The 25,593-nt window shown below is 39.9% G+C and overlaps 1 protein-coding gene across 1 annotated transcript; it reads left to right on the plus strand.

The window, feature by feature from the left end:
- The first annotated feature begins 14,090 nt into the window (after positions 1–14,090).
- On the plus strand, positions 14,091–23,050 carry TMED7 (transmembrane p24 trafficking protein 7). Its single transcript, XM_059833459.1, has 3 exons — positions 14,091–14,270; positions 17,019–17,264; positions 19,674–23,050. The coding sequence occupies exons 1-3, from the start codon at positions 14,091–14,093 to the stop codon at positions 19,908–19,910; spliced, it is 663 nt and encodes a 220-aa protein (XP_059689442.1). The 3' UTR covers positions 19,911–23,050.
- The last annotated feature ends 2,543 nt before the right edge of the window (positions 23,051–25,593 follow it).

The raw sequence follows: 25,593 nt of genomic DNA on the forward strand, positions 1-25,593 counted from the left end.
AGCGACTCATCACCACAATTTGAAAAGTCGCAGGCTGCACCAGCTGGGATCTGCCATAGATCCCTGGTCTTTACCCCACAACTAATGTCTACCCTCATAGGGTACCACAGTGGAACAGAAGTAGATTTGACCCATAACTTGCAAGCATATTTTTGGGACATAGGCTCTTATTTACCATGTGCTCAGACAGGCACCAATATACAACTAATAAATCACAAACTTCACTTTAAGCTCGGAAATGTTCCCACTGAACTCTGTGGGAGTATTCACATGTTAAATGCTCTGGGATCAGTCACCTGAGGCTAGGAGCTCCCAGATCTGCTTGAAGTGCCTTGCTGTTATAAACATGTATGCGTATTGAAGCACCTGACAAAACAGCAGATTGACACCCTTACCATATTTGATGTTATAGCACTTTAAACTAAGGCTCTGTTCTCCGGGAAAAGCAAGGACTCCAATAATAGAAAACTCTACATAACGTTATTTCTTTGTGGATGTTCAAGTGGCTGGCAGACGGAACCAATACAACTGAGCAGACACCTTCTTGCACCAGGGCAGAGTTAACTCCAGCACGGAGCGAAAACAATCACAGCCTATAGGAAAGTATTTGATCTCTGTTCTCCTGTGCAATTCTCAGCAACACAGTAAAAGGAACACACGCTACAATTAATGATTTACATATTTATAACCCAATCCTCTTGACCTTTGTTAGCCAAAACACCTGAGTAAACCCATCTGCATGCTTAAATTTCTTGTAACAGCTGGGAATGTGGCAAATGCTTTAAAAAAAAAAAGTGGGCAGGAAGGATAATTGCTTTGGTTTTTTAAGGTAACACAGAGCAGGAATACAGAAATGGTAAGATGGAGTTTAACAATAAGACAACAAGTGGTAACTGTTAAGAACAGAACGTAAAAAGCTATTTTGCTTGTGCAGTTGCATGCTTCGATTTTGCAATGATAAGAAGTTGCTTGTTTATCTCATCCAAGCAACCGTTTCCTCATTTCACGTCACAGCAAATAGCTGACTAGGTGAAAAAAGTTGATCAGTAATTTTGAGGATTATAGTTAAATCATTGCACTAGTTTCAAGTTAATGGTCATAAAAAATTCATATTACCTTTGTAGCAGTTCTTTGGACAAAACACAGTATTTTGACTCTTTCCAATTCTTAGGATGGCAGGCACGTACTAAAGGAATATTTAAAAAATATATGTACCCTTTTTGATAAATACCTCTTTTGGCTTCATTCATCCACTGAAATGAATGAAATCCGAAAGTAAATTTTATGCCTTTGAACAAAGGCAGGATTCCTTCTCTGAGTATGTCTCACTGAAGCTCCTACAGCTTGCAGCTAGTGTTTTGTCTTGAATTGAGGCAACCAGGGATGATTGTCAATTTTGTAGTAACATGTGGCATAATGATAACTTAGAAGCCTATTTGTGTCAGGCTAGCCAGGGAAGGTCATATGAAGAAGCAAAGTTATTAGGAGGAAGAACGCATGTCTTTCTTTCAGGAACTCAATGCTCTGTTGGTGCCAGTGAAGAAATTCCTGCCTACCCTTATCATTCTGCTTTAGAGGCTAAAAGTAAATCAGGATCCATAAGCACTATGGATTTCTTTAGGTCTGCCTAATATCTGTAGTTGCCAGATCAAAGCTTTTAACTGAGCAAGCCAATCTATGTGTCTGTATTTGAGTCAAATACGCTTGATTGTGCACACCCTGCTGATAAAAAACGGTGCTTAATCAGCATAAATGCATGCTTTGTGTGCGAAAGTATGGTGTTTCGTTGGAAACAGATTGCAATTTTAGCTGGGGAAAATTACTGTTGTCCAGATCACCAGCAATTTGGAAGGTTGTTTTTGTGTGGATGCATTAGCTACACATGGAGTACTAAAAGGCAATGAGTGTTGGCTGATATTGCATACGTATTGCTGCAGAGGGGGTCAGAAAATTAATTGTTAGAGAGGTTTTAAATGGGAATGGAAGGATGTCTCTTATTCCACTATGAAAAGTGTAAGATACAAATACTAGACTTGGGAGCTTGCTCAACAATTACTCAGAATAAAAAAGGATATCGCCACGAGTTCTTAAGTACAGACATAATGTTGTAAGTCCCCTCCTGAAATTTTCATGATGATAGTTTGTTATGGAAGACAAATTAGTAAAACAAACAAACAAACAAAAACCCCCAACATTTTACATAACCTAACAAAGATAATTTTTCTATTCCTAAATCAATTTTTGCTATTCTCTGTTGTGGAATCACTGTTGCCTTTGTTCTTCATGCTCAGGACTCACAAAGTAAAAAGGATCTTAATTTCTGAAGTGAAATAATGTGGATGTTAGGCTAATTTATAAACAGACTTTGTCACTTCTCTCAAGCCTGGTGCCGTAGGACACAAGGACCTAGTGTTTTTCTTCACTTACAGGAGAAAGAAGCAGGGACAAGAAGAAAGGAAAGACTCTCTTTAATTTTACATACATATTACTTGTGTATTTCCTTAAATGGAAGGTAAGCAATCTAATCTAAAGCACTACAAAACCCTTTTCTTTGACCTTAATTGGCTGGCAGATGTGCAGGACAGGTGATTCTTTGCTTGACAAGCAGATAAAATCAAAGTTTGAGTTAAGGCTCTTAACTAACCTGAGTCTTGGTGCTGTGCTCCAATCTGTAACTACTGCTTTGTTACTGCAGTGAATATCTAAAAGGATTATGTCTCAAGTTTCCTACTGGGTGTTTAGGGAGAAAATCTGGCCTAAGGGTGTCAATGGGAATTTTGCCACTGACTTAATTTACAGCCTGGATTTCACCCACAACTTGATGAATCATTGGGGGTTTTTTTACTGAGTTTTCCAAACTATATGATACTAGATAACCTTCGTAGTCTATTTTCAGCGCTATTGCTTTTTCTGAATTAAACATCTCTGTTGATCTGCCTAAATGGATCTAAAAAAAGGGGAGGAGAACAAGGTTTTTAAAGTTTTGAAAGAAAGCTTTGTATGTCTTTTCTAGGTATGGAGCAACAATTGCAAAAATTGTATCAACAGGACAGAAGAGCATCATTTCAGGAAGATGAGCATCTAAACCTCAGAGACCTTACACTTGATACGTTGGAAGAGTACCTGAATGATATAGCTAAACTATGGAGGAATTTCAGGAAGGTAAATGTTAACCTTACATATTCAAATCTATCTTCCTGTGAAATGCATCTCTTCACAGGGGAAACTGATTTACTTAAGTGAGTTTTGGAACAAATGTCCTTCTGTGTTTTTCCATTAAAGTAAATAATCACACCGTTTTCTAGCTGTGCTACCGATTTCTGTTGTCCAAATAAACAGTGGTTCTTTCTCTCTTTTTGTGGAGGGAGGGTGAGGGGGAATACTTTCTTAACATTAGAAGCAAACATATTAGTATGTTACAGCACAAATTAAGAGACAAACCTTCTTTAGGCACACCAGTCTATAAAATCACTGCTCCCAGCCACTTAGTTTTATTAGAAATGAGCAATGCTGGATCCTCCTTTGCCCAAACTCACCGTTTCTGATTACATCTATTTCCCAATCTTTTATTAGTATTTCCATTTTGCAAAGCAAGCATAAACCTGCTCTATTTTGCATTCCCTTTGCACAGGTGCAAATGATTTAGCAATTGCAACCACGTATGTCCCATTATATAACCGTGTATGCTTCCTATTTCAGTCAGTGTGGCAAATGACTTATTGAATAAATGTGCAACTTAAAAAACTACTGATATGAAAACAAGACAGAGAACACCTTCATTTTTGAGAGGCCGCTACCCTCTGGCTGAATATATCATGTTCAGTGCTATAGTTCTTGTCCGTAATGACACTCTACCCAGTTAGCTGGTTCACCTTTTTACTCTCTAAGAAATGTGCTGAGTTGTAACATTCGTGTTCTACTGTAGAAGTAACAGAGAACAAAATGTGATGCCCTCAGCTGGGTGACCTGTAGGTGCAGGTGCACAGGTGATCAGGTGGCTGCATTAGAGGTATTATGTATTGATCCATGGTAAACTTTGGATACCTCCGCACGCAGGTAGGTGATCCTTTTGGACTGGGAAGAAATGATCTCACAGTGAAAGAATTAGCTATTGCTAGAGAAAGAAAAAATAATATGTTTATTTTCCCTGCTTGTATTCCTTTGTTGTCTTGGATACATGAGTCAGGACTCAAGAGTTTCCTCTACTCTTTATGTAACACTGATAAAATAGAAAAGTCTTGTTGAAGAAAGCTATGCTGGATTCCTCTTCTCCTTAAGTTACAGCTAATATTCTGAATAGACGAACACAAGGAAGAAATGCATATATGTCCTTTGACACACACAGAGAGTTAACAAATGATCAACAACTAGTGATAATCTGCAGAGACGTAGCAATATGCTTAAAAAGGAAAAGGAAGTATATATTGGAAAAAAAATGCAGTAATTTTATAAAGGTTCCTCCTCCAATTTGTGAACTTATTCTTACGAAAAGCATTACTCATAGTCTCAGTTCTAATCACTTGTCCAAGCCCAAAGTTGCTTCAAGAATGCAAATACACAACATGCCTACTATTCCAGGAAGGAACCAGAGTATTTTTATTTTCACATGTTCTCCCACTTTTTTGCAACCTTTAGTATATTAAAAATGTGCACACACAAAGGGTATCTGTGAATGAAAGAAACTACCTATTCTCTTTGTCACCAAAACCACATGTATTGGTGTCCAGACTTTCAGGCTGCAGTAATGATGATTACTATATTTTTTGCAGATGCAGCCCTACAATTTAAAGTCCTCACTAGTTACTAATACTGTCAACCCAGAGACATAAATTCTAACTTGAACAAATGAGCAGAATGTATACTCTGAGCATGTAAGTTCCAGAAAAAAGCATGAACTCTTTGCAACCTCCATACAGCCTCGTTCTACAAAGTTCGTTAACACCAACATCAATATTTTGCAATGTAATAACAGGTACAATTTTTAAAGTCCTCTGGAATTAAAATGCAGGCTCATGTGACTTTCAAAAATGGAATCAGTATTCTAAGTTAAGCCCCTGAATCCCTTGAAACTTTATTTTCTCTGCAGTTTTTCTTCATGTCAGCTTTCTGTTTCAACTAACTTGAAAAAGTTCTTGTCAAAATCCTGACTGTACCTTGGTAAGTTATTAAGCAAATTAAAAACATATTATAACATTAAGCCAGAATCATTTTTTATTTCTATATACAACTTTAATTATTACATACTTTTACACCATAGTCAGCTTTCAGTCTATCTTGGTTTTTTACTGAAAATGTGTAACAGTATCAGAAGTTGTAAAAAGAAGTTGAAAAACGAACAACTGCAGTTCCTGGCTCCAAGAAGATCTCAAGCACTCAAGAATGTAGAATAAATACCTGTCCTAGCAGACTGACTTTTGCTACAGCCTCTCACTCATCTTTAATAGGTGGTGAACTCACCTTTCTTCTTCTGCCCATAAGCAAACCTAACTGTCGAAGCAAACTCTTATGTTCTTGGTCTTGCTTCCCTTCCACAGCCACTTTAAAATTCTCCCCCATCTGCTTTAAAATGCCTGTATCACACCAGACCAGGTTTGTCAGATTCTCTGCTTGCCACTTTCTCTAACAAAACAGATTAACTCTTTGTACTGAAAGAACCTGTGAGTTCCTGGGAGAGCAAGTATGTTGCAAAACTGCCAACAGAAGTCACTGGAAGGATCTTTTGAAGGCAGCCGTGGGTATACATTTAATACAACATCAAAGCTTTCGACATGCAATTCAAAACACAAGCATGGAGATCTCTCTGGTTTCATAGTCAGTACTGGTGTAAACTGTGGTTATCTATTAAACTAGTGATAGCTACCTGTTTTACATCATTGTGATACGTCCCATGAACTTTATAGTGTCCATTATAAAGACAAACAATAAACAACTCAAGTTTAGGTGGATTATCTAAGCAAATACTTTGAAAATATCGTTTCAAGGGCCAAATGAGATGATTACCGGAGAAATTACAGGATGTTGAAACAGAAACTATGAGTATGGAATAGAAGCCTTAAAAGGAAGAAAATGAGCAGGTTTTATCATCCATCAATGTTACTATTTCCCTGTGCTCAAGATACAGTAAAGAACTGCAACAACAACGATCAAGCCATAGAAACATGGCATCATCCTTGTTCTTTCTTTCTTTCAAAGAAAATTCCCCCCCAGTTGCCTGTTGGATGTCGTCATTCATCCCAATGCATTAGTTCTTATGACAGGACTTGCATTACTGTTTTCATCTAGCAGAACAGCGGGACTTGGCAAAGAGCACAGCACACGCTGGTTGCAATATCACCTCTAATACCAGCTGTTTCTGTACTTCCTTGCAGGTGTTTGTCTTCCACATGGCTGACAGCTGAATTTTGTTCAAAAAGGATGACTAAAGCTGCAATAGGTACAAAGCCAAGTTTCCTCTTGGATTGTCTTCTTCCTCCTGCTGTGCCTCATGTGGCTGACAGAGCTCTGCCATTGTGGAACAGAGGTTGCTGGAAGTAAATTCTTCTTAAGCAGACAGGCTTTTGTTCAGTTTTGACTCCAGGCTCCCAGCCCAAAGTCTTGAGCAATCTGCACTGAGAAAACTTTATGCGTCTGTGGTAAGGCTTTTTTTTTACAGGCTCCTAGACTGAGCCAATTTGTAGTAAAGAGAACCATTTTCTGAAAGACACTGTGCTGGGCAGAGGATCTTTATTATCAGTCTTGTACTTGCATATTCTCTGAGATTTCCATCGAATTAGGTTTGGATTTAGACGCAGATAAGATCATTCTTAGGTTTCTATGTCTGTATTTGTTTATGCAGACTAGTTATGGAACAAATCAGAGGGGTACACTGTGTTCTTGTACCTCTTTCCTATTAATTAATCCTTTGCTTTTTCTATATAAATAGGTGAAAGAGATGGTGTGCACATAAATTTTTCTTTCTGAAAAAGGAACATATGATTCAACAGCTTATTTTCTCTCACAACCATGATTTCATCGCATGAAATCCAAGGTTGCTCGGTGCTCTAAAATAGTCAGCATGTTACTCATCTTTTTGTGGACATGCAAGAGGCCAAATAATTTTGTGGGTTTTCCTGCTCATTTTCCGCTTTTTCCTCTTGTTACCAATTCCAGAAGATGGTGCCTGTAAGGTGTTTGCAGAAGTTTCCAAACTGAGGCCCTTTCTAGAACCAAGATTTTTTGGACACACTCATATCAGAGTAATGTTTGTGAAGCATTTTGTGCAACTGTTCAAAGAACATACCTCTCTCACTTTCTTAGTGACGATGGTAGACAACCCCTCCTGTCTATCAGTTAGAAGTCGTCATCCCCTGTCACACAAGTTCTGAGCATTTCTAGCCAGTCTTCACCTGCCACCTATTTTTGTTGAATGCTTTGGTGAATCATATAAAAATTGTGTAAGTGTGACTTCCGCTGCAATATGCACTTTACAGACCCGCACTTCTTTTGCAGCTAGAAGAGAGAAGAATGAGGACTATAAAGAGTTCCCATGTTTCTTCATCTAACAGTAAGTCCCAAAATGCACATTCACCTGTCTGCATAATGGCAAGGCAATTTTACAGCAGCTATGCACTCCTGCGTGGCAGCTTTGTTGTTCTTATTTTCAATCCCACCTAAGATGCTTGCTTTTCCCCTCAATCTTGTTTTCCCCATTCTCATTCCACCTCAAACAACGCATTTGATTCTCTCTTCTCTGTTATCTACACATGACACTGTTACATGGGTTTTTTCCTAGACTTATTTAATGGATGGATGATCTTTGCCTAGACTTCATCTGTTACAAATTGCCACATCCAGGCTTGGGCTCCTATTTTTAAACACCTTGATAATATATTGCTTTTCCTGATGTTTCTATTTTCTGAAAGAATACCTGAATGTACCAATATGTCAAATACCTTAAAAGCGACAGAACATACAGAACAAATGAGAAAAGCCACAAAACAAAATGCCAGCTAATTCAGAGCATACCTGATTATTTTGCTTTCCAAGATATTAACAAGCTGTTGCTATGTTGGTTATGTCTAAGATGAAATGTGGAAACTCCCTTTGGCTTACAATACTGACGATACTTAAGATAATAATGCTTATCTGTTATCTTTTAAATACACAGTATCTTGTGTTCTTTTACCCAAGATTAAGAAAGATGTTTTTTGAATCAACAGACTACACTTGGGTAGCCAGATAGTGTAACAGATAGGTATCCTTATTATATGAAATTCTGTATTGCTTTGCTCAGGAAATACTAAGAGTGGCATATGTGTTAGGGAGCCAGTCACGCTAAAGGCTTTATTTGTTCAATTGACTGTTGCTTATAAGCAGCAATTACCGCATGACAGAAGGTAACAGACCAACATATTCCTTTTTCAATGCATAACTACAGCCTAAGCGTGAATAGCTGGGATTACTACGAATGGGGAAGAACCATTTAGGTATGTAACATAAAAGAAAAATATATAGAACTATTTTTGCGTAAAGGTGTTCTTGATCTTTTAAAACCTGTCCATTAATTATGAAGCCACAACATTGCTTAAAATGCTTTAATTGAAACAGTTTCTGTAGAGAGAATGATATTTTTTATTAGACCAACTACACATAGTTGTAAAGAGTGGACTATTTTTATTAAGTGTTTTATAGCATATTGTAGGTGCCTTAAATCTGGGTGGATGAAAGTGCACATATGAAAGAACAACTCAGTCTTTCATTAGGTAAGTGTAACAGCATTATCAAAATTCAGCCATGACTGGGAGAATAAACAAAACAAAACAAAAGGTGAGCCACTGGGAGGAGTGCTGTGGGACGGATCCCTGGATTCTTCAGAGTCTTCACTGAAAATCTGGCCAGGGCACTGTTTGGGAATCCTATCTACTTCAGTGCAGCCAACCTTTCATTGTCTGTCTCCTTCTGAGGTTTTTCAGCCCTTCTCCAGATCTGTCCACTGAAATCCAGGTTCAGCCAGAGAACAGATGGGAACTGGCCTTCCGCACATCCTGAGCCCTCCAAGTCCTAAAGAAATTGAATTAATGGGGATGGTCCCTACTGCCTCACCCCAGTGCTACGTGCTCTGTAACAGGGCTGATTTTCAGCATTTTTTTTAAATATATTTCTAAGTAAGCAGTTCAAATGGATAAGAATTTGTTTCAAAATGTTTCAAAATGTGTGGGCACCTGTCCCTGGAGAGGACTGGGAACTACAAATGTTAATCGGAGATGAATTCCTGCCTATTGCCGAGAGCAGGCCACATTTGCCACGGATGTCAGAACACACTGACATTTCCCATGGGCAGGTTTTGCAGCTCCCTGCTCGGGATGTGGGTGCTGGTGAGCCTCACAGCTGGAGACCTCTGTATGTTACGTAAAGGGAGTCTTGGTACCTGAAGGGACGTGTGGCTTTCGCTGCTGAACTGGAAGCCTGACCCATGCGTAAGCCTGGGGTGTTGTACCCCGTTCCTTAGAGCTATGCCTACAGTACGTATGGCCAAGATTGCAACTTTTTTTTTTTTTTTTTGGCTTTCCAATATCCATTTATTACTGGACTGAAAGAGCCAATTTGAAAGTAAGAAAAGCTAAAGGCACGGAACAGACTTTAAACAAAAACTGAGGCGGGGGAAGGGAAGTTGTTTTGACCAAGAGCTCCCTCTTGTGTATCACAGAAAGAGCAGGAGGTCCGTGCCTGAGCTTTGTGGTGGCCGGGTGGAAGTACGCTTCTGTAACGTAAAAACTTTTCGCAACATTTGCAGTCATGTTTTTTTCAGTAATTTGTCTTAAAAAAAAGAAGGAAAAACTCCCACAGAACTGACATTTTGAAAAAAATTCTTATCCATTTGAACCGCTCACTTAAATATGTATTTTAAGAAAATGCTGAAAAATCAAAGTACTATGTTTTCACGAATATAGGTTCACAAATTCTTCTTGTCAGTAAGACTTGAGACTCTGCAAGTCTGCATGTGGGCTATTTCAGAAGGTAACAAGGGTCACAACTTTCCCAATAATCTCCCTTCTTCTTCTGACTCCACAATGGCCAACTCCTCGTCCTGCAGCAGCTCTCAACCTCTTCCTCTGTCAAGCTGTACATGTGGAAATAGAATAAATGCTTAATTTTTGTTGCAGCTAAATTTGCTTTTCATCCAAAACATTTATTTAAATGTGTTATTTTCTTGGGGTGTCCTGTCTGGATGAGTTTTGGCTTCTATGTAATCAGCTATTGCGTGCATAGGCAGTAGCGCGCTGACTTTTTAGACATAAACAAGCTCATTTCTTGTTCACTGCAATTTTGAAAACATGAGAACAGAGGTTAGAAAATGCACTGAACCTTAAAAGAAAGGATAAAATCAAGTAGTTTTAAGGTCTGGTGGTTTTTTCCTCCACAGCATGACTTTGCACAAATCACACTGAAACTGTGGGCTGAAACTGTGTTAGTAGTTAGCATACTTGACTGCCTTTCAAGTGTTTTGCAGGTGCCAAAGTTGTTCAGGACTGGTTCTTCAAGTATGAAGGTCAGTGAAAATTATCATTAATTTGTATTATAACCTGACCAGTTTATTTTAGTCATTTCAATCTATCAAAAATTGAGCACTGTACTGGCAAGTAAGCAGGAATTAATATCTGGCTATCACTATTTTTATATATATGTAAAATCTGTCAAAGCAAGCCCAAAGCAGAGATTTTTAAAGATGAGGTACTTAAAATGGTGAAGCTTCACCATGTTAGGTGAGTTTGAGCAGCAAGATAAAGCATATCATGGAATGTACTTTTAAGTGAGAATTAAATGACAACAGTAAAGCGGATTTTTTTTTTTTTTAACTGTTACACACAACTAGATTTCTAGACAGGTATGATGGGTACACAGACAAAGGAATTCTATGAAAACACCTTTCAAAACCTCCAGTGGGGAGGACTGCATATTGAAGGACTGTAAAGGTGAAGAACAGCTTTTTCTGTTTTACTACTCAAATAACAGGAAATGTTATTTCAGCCATAAGATCTCATTTTATCTGCCTGAAATCACATCCATATGTACAGCCTCTAATATGGGCAGAAGGTCTCTAACTACCTCAGGAGAAAAGATTTGAAACTTGTCTCAGCTACTAAGCAGAGAAGAAATACAGACACCTGAGTTTCCTCTACTTTCCAGGTTTCTTCAATCTTTTTGTAGCTGCTTCCTTGTGTATTTCTAAAGAAATTAACTGCTTGTACCACTATGGTTCATTAGCATTCTTCAGGAAAGCATGTTTTAATTAATGCCTGCGCAAGACACGCTTGCTGTTTCACAATTTTCATTTCCCACAGACAGAAAGTGACACCATACATTTACAAACTTGAAGTCAAACTAATCTAACAGTAAAATGAATCCTTGTTTTTTCTAGTCTTTGACTGAGAACTATGTTCTGATTTTACACATACGGTAAAAAAGCACATTAATAAAATTATCTAGCTATGCATGCACGGTTGGGGAAGGTTGTAATTCAGAATTCTGCTTGCAAATATTCTGTCATGATAGACCAAAAAAAAAAAAGAAATTTTCTCAAGCAAGAACTATGCTGAAAAGCATCTGAAACTGAGTCTCACCCTAGTGAAATAAATTGTCCAGTAGGAAAGAAAAGCCTTTTCATATGACTGCCTCCAAAATATATTTATTGAACTTATGTTGGGTTTAACAGTCAAATATTATTTGTGCAGTAAGATAAAATAAAGACAACATGTGAAATTCACAAGCAGAATGGTTACACATGGAGACAGAACAATGGAAACTGGGAAGAATCTGGTAACAGTAACAGCAGCACCAGCAACCTGGAAAACCAGCAACCTGATTAGTTTTTTTTATTCCTTGTAAGGATTACCAATTAGTAACTGGCTAACTCAAGGAAAATTACAATGAAATCAACAAGTACAAAGGCATATGCAATATTCTTCTAAAAGAGGCAAGCTCAGAACCTTACTGTTACAAATTAATATATAGTTCCATATATCATTTAGGGAATTGCGTATCATGGTGACAGGCATACTTAGGAAATGGACAAATCAAACCAGTTTCAAGCTTCAAAAGAAGTACTGATGTTCATAAGCAGTTCATGTTGCTAACAGTTCTTAATTGTTATCAACCATTATCGCTACATATACAAAACCATTAGCCCATAACAAATCTATCCCAGATGAGCTGTGAGCACATAACACAGTGGTGCTGATGCTATGCAGCTAGTGCTGATGGCTATGCTCCTTGGTGGTCCTCAGTCACTAGGGCCAAGGTGATCAGGCTTTAGAGCTCTTTGCAGGCTGTTTGCCATCCTTCTTCTTGGTTGATGTTTTATACTCTCTGTCCTCAATCCAAAAGAAAAGGCAGTGATCTCATCTGCTCTTGATGACTTATTTTGGGGATCAGGGCATGTTCTGGGGTTTGCTTATTCTGCAGGTGCCACCAGACACACTTCTTGCCTGCTCTGCAGGATTATCTTGGTTTTACCAGGCATCTTTTCCCTTGTGCTTTGCTGTTTGGTTATTTGGTGACAGGTTTCCAATTGCCGTTTCTTAGGTAAGCTTGATTTTGCCTATTCAGTGAGGCTTCAAGAAAATAGCTGGAAACAGTGAACTAGGAAACTGTAAGCTGTACAGGATCACTTCAGCTGCTGTGAAAAATCAAGAGAGTGAGTCTTCCTGAAATGTATTTCTTGCCACATGAAGAAGATGATTGGGAGCACTCTGCACAGGCATACAGGTCCTACAAGCCTGTAGTCACCGATTTAAGTAAAATGGCTGAAGCTGCTGCCTACGGCACAGATACGTAATCGGCTTTTGAGCTGTCTCAACTATCGGCCAACACTTAAATGCAATCTGAAATAAACCCAGCGTGTTTAAATGAAAACAGCGTTAGTTGTAGGTGGATAACATCTGCCTCAGAGGTGGGGTGTACACTTGGTAAAGCATCTGCCACTCACTTTAATCCACAACTGCAAAATCTATCAGAGCCTTCAAGGTGTGAATTTTGGGTACCTCTGTCCTGTGAAAGCCACAGTCCTCAAACAGATGCCCAGGCTACTCGCACAGCGCTGAGAATGAATTGCACAGGCTCCGCGAGCTAATGCAGGAGTCACCTGTGGAGGCCAGAGGATCACCCAGCGGCATCCCGGCGTGGTGCCTCTTTTGGCATTAGGTACTTGGTGCAGGTTAGCCCCTTGCTCAGAGGTGCGAAATGGGAGGTCAGACCTACCCCGCTGCAAGTTGGGAGAGTGGAGCCGAGTTTTCTTTTTCCTGCTCTGCCTGATTTACCACAGAACTTAAAATGGATGTAAGGATGGAGGGTATCTGTGATTCCTTCTTTTCAATCTGTTTTACTTTGTAAAAGTAACCGCGTATTTACTGGAGTAGAACTTAAAGCTGACATTCCTGGAGTCAGTGGGAGCCCTTTAATCGGTATTTTCTCTCTCTGGAGCAATGAATGTTTAACGACCCGTGAAGCAGATCTCTTCAGACTCATTCCTGTGCATCCAACTTCGTGAAGGTGGAGAGCACTGAGGTCGCTTTTCACTCGCCTTCGGCGACGCGAGCCCGCTGTTTCAGCTCTGGATCACGCCTCAAGGGACCCTGACGACAACGTAACCCCCGGCTACCTGCAGGCAGAGGACACAGAGCCCAAAGTCTCCCCAGGATGGCGAACCTGGGCTGTGCCACGCTCCGCGCGACAAACCACCGCCCACCGCGCGTCCCCGACGGCAACACACCGCGCCTGCGCCTGCGCCCGCGGCCGCGCTCTGCGCGCATCCGCCCCACGCCTCGGCGGCCGCGCGCGGGAGGGGCGGGGAGCACCGCTTCGCCCCGCCCCATTCCCGCCCCTTTCCACGTCTGCAAAACCACCCGGGGGGGGGGGGTGGGGTGGGGTGTGTGTGCTCACCCGGAAGCGCTCCCGGAGGGTGGCGCCGCCCCGCGCGGTTGCTTCCGGGTGGTAGCGCGCTTCCCTGCTCGGCCTGTCCGCCACGCCGGCGCCGCCGCCTCCCGCCGGGCCGCCCGCTCCCCCCGCCCCCCGGTTCGCTCTGTGTCCCCCATCGCCACTCTCTGCGCCGGGCGATGCCGCTGCGGAGTTCCCGAGCCGCGGGGCCGTGGGGGCGGCTGCCGCCGTTGCTTCTGGTGGTGCTGGCGGCCTGCGCCGCGCGGGCCTCCGAGATCACCTTCGAGCTGCCCGACAACGCCAAGCAGTGTTTCTACGAGGAGATCGCCCAGGGCACCAAGTGCACCCTCGAGTTCCAGGTAGCCGGGCGGCCGGGGGCGGCCTCACGGGGAAGCGCCGCCCCGGGCCTGAGCGCGCCGCGCCGCGCTGGCGGAGCTGGACCCCAGCCCGGAGCCCGGCCCGCCGCCGGGCAGCGGTGGCTGAGGGGCTTGTGCTCGTGGGGGGAGCCTTTCAAGTTCGTTCACTTACTGCGCGCTACTGGGCGTCTCTGAATACTGACGAGAAGTGCCTGGCACCGGAGCAGCAGTTGAAGCCAATGTAGCGTTTCCAGCTCAGCTAAGGAAGTAGCGCAGGCAGCCCTATACTCTGCGGGAGCGGCAGGGAGGCATGAGTTTTCGTTCAGAGCTGAGCGAGGCTTATAAAGTTGGCCCTGAAAATTGGTGGTGTCTTTCACCCTGACTGCTGTCATGCCGTGTCCCATCTGAACAGTGTGGAGAATGTCCAAAGTGCCCCTGCCCAATCAGATGCTGTGGAAGTAATTTCCTTGTGGTTTGTGAAGCATTTGGATGATGAGCATGACAACTTCAGGAGCTAATGCATCTTATTTCAGAGTGTGGTTCAAAATGGGGGTCACGTAGCAAACAGTAAGAAAGTGATGAAATAGGTATGCGGTACTAGCAAAGTGTCCCAAGCATATAGCAAGACACGAGTCTCACAAAAAACAAAACATGCAGGCAACTGACATCTTATTGAAGACTGGTTAACATGCATGTATTAAGTGAGGCTGCACAGTTCTTGCTTTTCCCAGTTTCCAGCAGTTTGAACATGCACCCAATCACTAATGAGCATGTGCAGCTTTCAGATGTATTGGGCAAACAGCCCTGACAGTTTTGGTGCCTTTGAGTGCATCAGCAGAGTTTGAACCTTTCAGTCTGTCACTTCAGCTGGTGAACTCACTGACAGTACAGCAGCAGTATGAGAGAGAAGTTATCCTTGATGATGGGAATCACAGTTACCTGTGGGAGCTTCTGAAGGGGCTACGTACTTCTATGGTCCAACTTTTCTTGTTGATTCCCATGTTTTTTTCTTTCCCGGCTGCTGGCCTGCCCTTTGTATTTTGGGGAGTGTTGCTTCCAATACCAGCCCTTGTTACTCTGTCCTACATGTTTTACTTGTTTCTTAGATGTATCTTTTTCCCTACCTAGATGTTTTTTGTCCCTGCCTGTTACTTTCATAAAGACTTTTTCTGTGCAGTACTTTCCCTCCCTGTTTTGAAGTGGATATCATTGGAGGTTGCTGGACAGATAAGCCTGCTGTTGTCACTTTTGTTGGTGATCAGAACAGGATTAGCATTGTTAAAAGTACAGTCTGGATTTGACCAACCACCGGTAGACTGAAGTGCTGTGTGCATGTCCTTTTGCAGTATGCCTCAAGAGCTGAGAGGAGTCTCAAGCAAGCTCTGTGGGAAGGAATTCTAGGGGAACTTTAAAGCTCTGGCAAATCTTTACCATGTATATCTAAACTGACCCTTTCAGGATGTGTGATACAGCTGAATGTGAGCGACTTTCATGCAATTGATAAAAAGCACACCCCTGTCAAATTTGAGATCATACTTCAAAAATAAGATTTTCTGTAATGGCTCATTTTTGTTTTTCCTTCCAACCAGGTAAGCATTTTTATATGAAAATCCCAAGCAGATGCAGACCTCTAGGGAGAGACATCCAGAGATCCAGACGTCAAAAAATTTTTTTGCTCTTTGTATCCTGTCATCACATTTTTGGAAACCGTACTGCTCAGATCTCTTGTTATTTCGGTTGTACCATTAATGTTATCGTTTTAATAACTTGATACCTAAATAAACTGATGTAAGTTCAAATAATACTATGTGAACTGAAGTGCAGATACTCAGATACTAAAATATTTCTGTGATTTCTGCACACATACTAGGGACATGCCTTTAGATATGTTTCTTCCTCCTTCAGCATGCTTTTTCTTAAAAGCAAAAAGGTTGGAGCAAGGATTAAGTGTAAAACTACTAGCCTCAGAGTCATTAGAACACCCAAGTTATGAATACCTAAGCTACCGATTAGTCTTTCTGTAGAGGTGGGACAGAGCAATATGCTGTAGACCAACAATAATCAAAGTCTGAAAAAAAACCCTTGAGACAATCATGTGAAGTTTTGAGTCACTTGTAAGCATTATCCAGATGAGCTGGTTTTCAGAAGAAATGTTGTGGCTAACTGTGCAGGAGGGAGGCAGCAGACCCCCCAGAACATTGCTCTGTTCACAGGCACACCTGAAGATGAGCCAGGCTGAAATACCTGTTCTACTGCTTGAATGACATTCTTGCAGCCTAAAGCAGCTTGAGCTAATAGGGTAGTTATTCTTTCGGCTGTACAGAGAGGAGCCGCTTACTGCATGTTAGCAATCTCCTCCAGCTGAATCAGTTCCGATGGAGGACTTGTGGATACAGCAAAAGGTTGATTTTTTTACAGTAATGTCTTTGCTGCCCCATCGGGTTTCATCCACTCTAGCCTTTGCTGTTTTAAAATTATTTATAACAAAGTGACTAAAATTGCTCTTGTGAACGATTTGAAAATACAGTTGAGATTACATATTCTGAACCAAAAGTATTTTGAATGTCTTCCATAAGAAAATAATTTTGCAGACTTGCTTTGAAAGATTTTTCAAATTAATGCATTATATTTTAAAATATTTGTTAAAGCAAAAAATTTTGCAGTGCCGCTTGACAAATCGTACTTCTTAGAAGATGTCTATAAATGTCTGTTTTGTTAAAAAGACAATTTATTGGGTTTTTTTGTTTTCAGGTGATCACTGGAGGTCATTATGATGTTGACTGTCGGTTGGAAGATCCTGATGGCATTGTATTATACAAAGAAATGAAGAAACAATACGATAGCTTCACGTTTACTGCATCCAGAAATGGAACATATAAATTCTGCTTCAGCAACGAATTCTCTACTTTCACACACAAAACTGTGTACTTTGATTTCCAGGTTGGAGAAGATCCCCCACTGTTTCCTAGTGAGAACAGAGTAACTGCACTTACCCAGGTAAAATGCTGTTGTGATTGACAGCAGCTGTTAGGTGGAGGCGATGTTTTTTCAAATTCAGCTGGATTAAATGTCTGTCACTTTTGAAGAATCAATGGATTGAAGCTTTTAAAATAATCTGATTTACTACAAATAAGGTTTCAATCTGAAGATACGATGTATAGAACACAGAGCATAGCTGAGAAGGAATCATCAAGTGTGTGAGAGAAAATTAGGGTAGTAACTTAAAGCTGAAACTTTAGGCCACTATCTTCTTTTGGGTTTGTTTTTTTTTTTGTTAAGGGAACTTCTTTTTAATGCCTCTTGAAGTGTCGATTTCACAAACCGTAAATATCGGTGGATCAGGGTTTTAAAAATTTCCAAACTTTGGAGAAACTTTGAGAATTTTTTTTATATTTAAAATGGTAGAGGCTTTTGGGGGTTTGAGGACTTCAGTTGAACTCTCATGTAACTGCATTTTTTAAAATGGAGAAGAAAATTCTAGCAAAATAAATTAACAAAATCAGCCATATTTAGGTGTCTTCTAGATACGTGTCCTTTATAAGACTCTGTGAAGTGTAAGACCATTATTATTATATTCTCAGGATTTTACAGTTTTGGACCACCTCTACCCAATCTAAATCCATCAAAAATTCCCTTGGAACACTTGCTTCATGAATTCCCACTAATGTTTTTATATCATAACCATCACCAAACCTCACTTTAAACAACCATTAAAGAATGCTGGATGTGGTCGCTATTTTGCTAGTCTGGACTCAACGGTATAAATACCACTTCAAAAATGCCAGTCTCACTTGAATTCACATAAGTCTGCTTTAGCTGAGATATGTAATGACTAGATGACTTGCTGTGAATTCAACTACAGCTCTCACCTCTTTCTTCTTGTCACTCTTCTGCTCTGCTTTTATTTTGTATTCTGATTCTTGATCCTGTATCTTTCCATCTCTTTTCCTTTAGTCTTCATTCTGTTCAGTCTGCGTGTTCTGTTACGTCTGTTTTTTCTTTTGCTATCTTGGCATCTGCAGAGGGATTTTGAGAACGCAGAACATGCCGTTCCTGGGTGTAGCATCTCTGCAGCCCATTGCAGCCTGTGGGAGAAGATATGTAAAAAAATAAGTTTATCACTGGGTTGTAGCATACAAAATGCAAATAAGGTATTTGGGAAAGGGAAGGTTAATTTTCAGAGTACAACACATCTTTGGCAAGAAGGTACTTGTTGCAGTTTTCTTGAGGCTTGTAGCATGACCAAATTTGGGTAGCCTTTCACAGGGAGAGTAAAAGGTAAACCCCTAAAACCAGAGTGACTGTGTTTGAATCCCTTGTGCAGACCAGGACAGCTCTATAATTTTTCAGTGAGACAAATGGCAGAACCTAGTTTGGAAAACATCTCCCTGAATTTTCTTGAGAACAGTACCTTAGATATGTTCAGACACCCATCTTGAAAGTCATCAACTTGAAAAGATGGTTAGACAGAGATGTAAGTAACTGAGAGTGGCCCTATCAGGGTGTTAAACATTTCCTTTTATTATAGGTTGTGCTGTTTGATCTTCAGGAAATACTAATTTTAAGCCATAAAACAGAAAAACAAACTGATTAGAAATTAAGTATTTTGAAGATCTACTGATTAATCTCTTGGTGATGAAAACAGAGTGAGGGATACTGACTTTTACTTACAGAAGATAAGCTGGAAGTGGAAGAAGTTTATGTGAAAAATGATTTAGGGCTTAAAAACTGGTAATACTTCTTTTTAATGAAAAATTACAATGAAGTTGGGCAATTTGTTAAGTATTTGTTATATGTTTATGAGCATTCAGGAACACTGAAAGGTAACAGAATTTTTATTTCTCTAACCCATTCTACATGTAGATGGCTGAGAAGGGTCTCTTGCCAAAACAACATGTTGAGTTCAGTAATGTAGATCTTTAGGTTGTTGTACAACTTGAGTGAGAATTATGCAATGAACAATGTTGTACTTGTGAAACACAGAAGCATTTAATATACACTGTGCATCTTAATGTTATAAGCAACTGTTTGTTTTCCTCATATGTGTGGAATTAACAACTGGGAGATCACCGACATTTCGAAAGTGTTTCTAATGTTAATTTTGAATCCAAATATACATGAGTTTAAGATTTTTTCAGTTGCTCTCAGATCCTGTTGCTTTTTATTAGATCTGCAGTTTTACATGCTTCTGTGTTTAATAGTCTGTCGCATTCCGGTATATAGAGTTTGATCAATGTAAGTTAAATTTTACTGCGTTTACAGTATTTCAGTCTGACAATGGAGTGAGTTAATCCTTAGCTTGCAAAGTTACATGATCCTACTATTAACTATCAAACCACAAAACTTTGCAGAAAAAGCACTAGAAGGGTTCTTAATTCAGTGGTGTGTATTTGTTTGCTTCTCTAGATGGAGTCTGCGTGTGTTTCAATTCATGAAGCTTTGAAGTCTGTCATCGATTATCAGACTCACTTCCGCCTGAGGGAAGCGCAGGGCCGCAGCAGAGCAGAGGATTTAAACACAAGGGTGGCCTACTGGTCAATAGGGGAGGCAATCATTCTTCTTGTCGTTAGTATCGGGCAGGTATTTCTTCTCAAAAGCTTCTTCTCAGATAAGAGAACCACAACAACCCGTGTTGGATCATAACTGGTAGTAGTGGTAGTGCTTCAGGTCATTGTGTGCTACTCATCTGTAAAAATTACTGTTCTCCAATTAATTGCAGGTACAAAGGATCTGAATATAAGCAACATTCAAATGTGTCTACCCGTCATCCCTTAAAAATCACAAAAGAGACCCAAAATGTTATGAAAGGGTCACATGATTTGAAATATTTTAAAATACTTCGGAACTTAAGTTTTTTCTGATTCCTGTACTCAGTGTCTGGCAGTGACCAGCCTATCTTCATTTTTACTGATTTTAATCCATTTCTCCTGATTTCAATCCAAACTGAGTTTGATTTTTACCAGTAAGATTAGCCATCTGCAGTATAACACTTTAAAATAACCCAACGGTCTAGTGTCTGATATGAGAGCCAATATATATGAAAATTTGATTTTATTTTAATTTTCAGGCTGAATGTATTGGATTATAAAAAGGCAAATGTGATGAACTGTAGCGCACTGTTTTGATTTGCTGTTAAAAAAATAATCTGATGATACCCCTCGCTTATTTGTAAAATTGTTGCAAGCTTGACACTACATCGTGGTGTAAATTCTCTATCAGCCTGGTAAGTCTTCACCTTCAAAACTCATGAAATTTTATACTTGAGTATGTTTGCTTAAACATACATTCTTCTACATTAAAATAAATGCGTTTCCTCTTTTACAATGTTTGTTTCACTGAACAAATTATAAGCTGACACTACTCAGGAAATCCACTTTCTGTATTCAAAAATCCAAATCTCCAAGTTTATTTTAAAAACATGCAATAAAATAGGGAATCTTGTAACTTTGTTGCTGAAATTGTACAGTTTCTATATTTGCTATACGTTGCTGCTGCTTTTTGGATTTAAGACCAGAATTAGCTTGGTTTGTTAAGCAGCACAGCACCAGCACTGGACGAGGTTATATTATGTGTTAGGCACATACGAAGCTTTTTACTAAATTGTTTTCCTATTAAGAGGCCAATTTGATATTGATACTGCATTGCACGAGTGCTGTAAATTTTACTTTCCTGTGTGTGGTGCACTGATACTTGATGGCCTTGTGCATCTAATTGCCACTCTGTTTTGCTAGTGGTCAGGAAATGTTTTAAATATTTCAGGTTATTGTTTTGGTAGAGTTATAGTTACATTGTTTCCACTGCTCATGTCTTTAGTAGCTTATGTACTGTAAAGTCTTGTTTTATTTGGATGTGGAAGGTAGTAAATGTATGTACCTACAAGTAGCTTGAATTGAGCTGGTCATAATAAGGCTAAACTCCTTCAAATGGCTCTGGAGGAATAAGTAGACTGACCAATTCTTAAGTGCACACAAACTAAACTAAGGTGAAAAAATGTGTCATATATTACTGGCTAATTCAAAAGATGCTCTATAAACAAGTTCTCAGCAAGCAGAGAAAGACTGCTAAACCCTTATTAATTGCCTGTATTATTTCTAGCAAAAATTTGAAATTACATGTACTGGTGACACTTGAGCAGTCTGACAAATTGATCTAAAATGACTTTATTTTAAAATCTTGTGATGGCTGAAAAAAATAAACAGAAGTGCACCTACTCTCTCTTGTGAACTGAACGACTGCTCCTTAGGAAACTGAAGAAAAACCTCAAACACCTCAAAAATTATTTAAAAGGTCACAGGGATATTAAAAAAAATTAATATATATAAAATGCAGGATTATATGCAATGTTTTTCTATCCTGTAATGAATTTTAAAAACTGCAGTCCCATTTTGGGATACAAGCTTCCCGGAAATAGTTAGACTCACATCAGAAAGCAAAAAAACTAGTGCTTTCTTCTTAAGATACAAATCTGTGCCTGCACACAATATTCTTGACTGTACCTATATGCTTTATTCTTGTGTTTCAGCAACTGATGTTCTGTACTTCTTGTGCTGCATTGCACACAATAATGAAGCAAGTGGTACACTTCGGTGCAAGTGTGGTATGAAAACATGATTTAATTTTGATTGTGTCCACTATTATCTTCTGGAGTTTGAATATCACTTGTGTAACTTTAATCACGACAAAAGCATTTGTTTTAAAGATCGAAACATTGGGTTTTTTCCACTGAGTTGTTCTGTGTGCTGTCAAAATTGGTAAACAATGGGGTAAAACAGATAATGGTCGGCCATCATGTACATGTCTCTCTATTCTTTCATAATGTTTGAATGTGTGAAGTGGGACTGTTCAGCTCAATATTACTCCCACTGCAGAGGTTTAGTGGACTTGACTTCTGCATTGAAGTTAGGTATCCGAACCAATCCTCTGGTATCCTGCTGCGTAATATGCAGCAGTAGCTTAAAAATGCCTTTATTTTTGTGTTACTAAAAACATGGCACAAATACACATGTTTAAACATAGCTGTATATAGTTTTTAAAATAAGTGACTGAATAGGGTATAATAAAACACATGCTAACACGCAGTGGGTGAAGAAATGCATTGACTTTTGATTGAAGCTGCATCTTTTTAATATATGAAAAGAACAGTTTGGTTAATGGTGTGATACACAAGTAAATGCCCTGCGTTAAAGGGGATATAACTGTATTTAATTGCTAAAGGCCCTGGGTTTCAGCTATTCCTTGGATGTTTTATGTTTACAGAACTTCTTTTCATGTCCTGAAATGTCAGTTCTTGTTTTAGTTCAGGGGGAAAAAAAAAGTTTAGTTTGAATAAGACAAAAAGCAGACCCTGTGAATATTGTATGGGAAAATAAAAATTAATATATGAATGTGGTCTGATTGTTTTGTTTGCATGTGGGGGAGCATTATTCTTCAAAAAGGCTTTGAATAACTATTTGAGTAGTCAACTTGTATTTTAACACATTACAGTTAATCAACCACTTGACACTTGTTCATTACTTCTGTTGCTGTACATCAAGAAGTGTACTGGATCATTGCCGTTCATAATTAGCTGTGCTTTTGGGTCACTGGAAAAACTCAAGTTTCAGCAAGATAGTGTGGTTACTGGCTCTTTGCTCAGCATGTTAGCAGTGCAGGCAGTTATATTCATAAATCTGTTCCTGTTGGAGTGGAATTCAAAGTATTTGACTACAGATGCCAGGAATGATTTGGGACCTACTGTATCTTTTCACACTAATTCTGTAGATACAAGGTTCATGTGGGATGAGCTAGACAGGTGCATCCAATTAGTGTTGTCTAATGATAGGATGTAAACTTCAAATACTATGTAGTAACTGAAGGTGTGATTTGGGATATTTTATGCTGTGGAGCTTCTTGCCAAATCTTAGCACATACCAGTGAAGTTTTAAAAAACAGATAAAGCAGGCATCATTGCTTTCTGTGGGTATGTTCCAAAATGGCTTTTTCTTCCTGTTTGTGTTTTCTTGTATGTTTGTTGCTGTACATTCAGGAATTTTCAAGAATATTCACAGTACTTGGATTAAAAAAAGCTTTTGTCTAGAAGTATGGGTAAGTTCTGCTCTTTCAGTGATGTGTTACTGTTATGGTCTGGTACTTGTCTGGGGTTTTTTTAGGATTTGAAAGTAGCTTAAGATAACTTGTAGTCTGAAGCACTTTTCCACTGAAAGCTGATCCTCTTACAGGAAAAAAAAAACTTAGACAAAGTGAAAAGAATGTCATCGGATCAGCTGACTTGTATGATGATGAAGGCTTTTATCAAGGAGTAAGTAGAAATGGGTTGCAATGGTCCAGAGCACATTTTAAACAGTTTCTTGGACTGCCAGACTGCCTGAGGGCACAACAGCAGCAGGGGAACCGCAATCTGGATTTTGTATGACTTAGCAATGGCAGCAATTATTTAAAGAAATTTTTAAAGCCTGACCCTGCGGTTGAGAGGGGAGTTAGAGTGACACATCAGTGTGCAGAAAGCTGGTATACTGCACCAGGTTACTCTAGGAGAGGTTCTGTGCGTGGTATGTGGATGAAGTTCATCATGTGATGCAAATCCAGTTTCCTAAGTAATGTGGGTTTTTTGCAGCTTATAGTTGTATTCTGCAACGCTAAAGGAGAGTAAGCTTACTGCATATTACCAAGAACTTGGATTTACATTGTCGAACACAACTGTGGAGTCGTTGCTGTTGACTTCAAAGGCTTTTGTGTGAATTTACCTTCAGGTGCCATCGAAGTGTGTTTCCTAATTATTATTCTTGATGTGCTAAGTTTCATGCCTTTGCTTTCTGCTTAATTGGGCTCTTCACAGGAAGAAGCCATACTAATACTCATGGAGAAATCCACTGGTAAGGGGATCATGGTATGGGATCACCTGGCTAAATCTGTTTCGGAGCACAAAGGCGAGATGCAGGGAGTTGTGATTCGACTCAGCTTTGTCTCACCTTGACAAATCCTCATCTATGCAGAGATGACCTGGGGGGAGCTGCGGAAACGGCTCAGCCCAGGGTTGCCTGAACACTGCCAAAACCCGCATGGAGCCATGAATGATCCCTTAACAAACAAAATGCCCTGAGTACCATTCCACCACTATTCAGTAACTTTGTGTGCTAGACATCACTAAATTACCATACAGACTAAGGAGGTGAGCCACAAAGGCACCAGAGATAGACATTCGTGCATAAGCCTGCCCCCACCCATCAAATCAGGGAATAAAAACTGTAAGGTTTGGGCAGAAAAATGGAGAGAGTCTTTTTTCCAAGGATACAGCTGGCATGCAGGAGATTCTTTCCCCCTTGTCCAGGACGCTGTACAAGGTAACTTCCCAGGGATTAAGAGGCCTTACCTGAGAGAGAGGGTAAGTGATTAAGAAACATACGTATGGTATTTGGCATGCTTTAAGATCGTGATTAGCGCACTCTTTTTTGTAAGGTATTAATATCTAGCGCGCTTGTGAATTGTGTATTTAATTGCAATACTGCATTCCTCCATTGTATCCATAAAAGAACCTGCAATAGTCGCGTATTGGACCTGTGAGTGAAGTTCAAATAAATTGTTAATTTGAACCTGATAGTGAAGTCTTTCTCTCCGTCATAATCATCTAATGTTAGTGATTATTTAAAACTAAGTCCTGGCAATCCTCATTAGCATTACTGAGTTACTTCCCTCAGCCACTGAGGTAGTCTCTATGCATTACAGCTGATGAGTGCTAATTCTGCTTGTCAGTAAGACCATGGACATGTTCCTTGAAGTGATCAAAATCTTCCAACATTGCGTGATTTCTCATTGTTAAAAACAGATTCAACTCTTTTTTTCTGTACAGCTCAGTGGAGGAGCGGTCCTCCAGGGGTGAAATGAAACCAAGAGTTTAACACAGGCCTTAAATGAGACATGCAAAGTCTTTCTCTCACATTCCTCCCCTTGACATCTGTAGCTGTCAAATCAAGTTGCAGAAAAGCGAAGTTACGGTGTGTCCATACTGAGGATGCTACTGATCTTGACTGAGTAAGCATTGTGAGATGTGAGGGGAAGCGGTGACTCACCTCAGCTTAGGAAATACTCCGGTTACCCAACAGCAGTAGCTCTCAAAAGGTTCCTTATTTGTATTAAGAAGTCCATGTTACAAACCTCAGGGCAAGATCTTATGCAAGCGTAAGTTGACTTTACTTTGCGATACTTCTAGGCAGATTGATTTGACCCATCATGCTTTCTTCCCCAACCTGGTGCCAAGAACTGGGACATGCAAGTGGCCTGGTCAGTACCGGTGTTCCACACAGCGATTTTAAGCAATTCCACTGCCTTC

The sequence above is a fragment of the Gavia stellata genome, chromosome Z (assembly GCF_030936135.1).
Source record: "Gavia stellata isolate bGavSte3 chromosome Z, bGavSte3.hap2, whole genome shotgun sequence".
NCBI lineage: Eukaryota > Metazoa > Chordata > Aves > Gaviiformes > Gaviidae > Gavia > Gavia stellata.

Bases quoted from the DNA above. Each gene is read 5' to 3' on its own strand.
- TMED7 (XM_059833459.1), top strand. From the start codon at position 14,091: ATGCCGCTGCGGAGTTCCCGAGCCGCGGGGCCGTGGGGGCGGCTGCCG. The intron at 14,271-17,018 runs GTAGCCGGGCGG...TTTTGTTTTCAG, and splicing joins AGTGCACCCTCGAGTTCCAG to GTGATCACTGGAGGTCATTA. The intron at 17,265-19,673 runs GTAAAATGCTGT...TTGCTTCTCTAG, and splicing joins GAGTAACTGCACTTACCCAG to ATGGAGTCTGCGTGTGTTTC.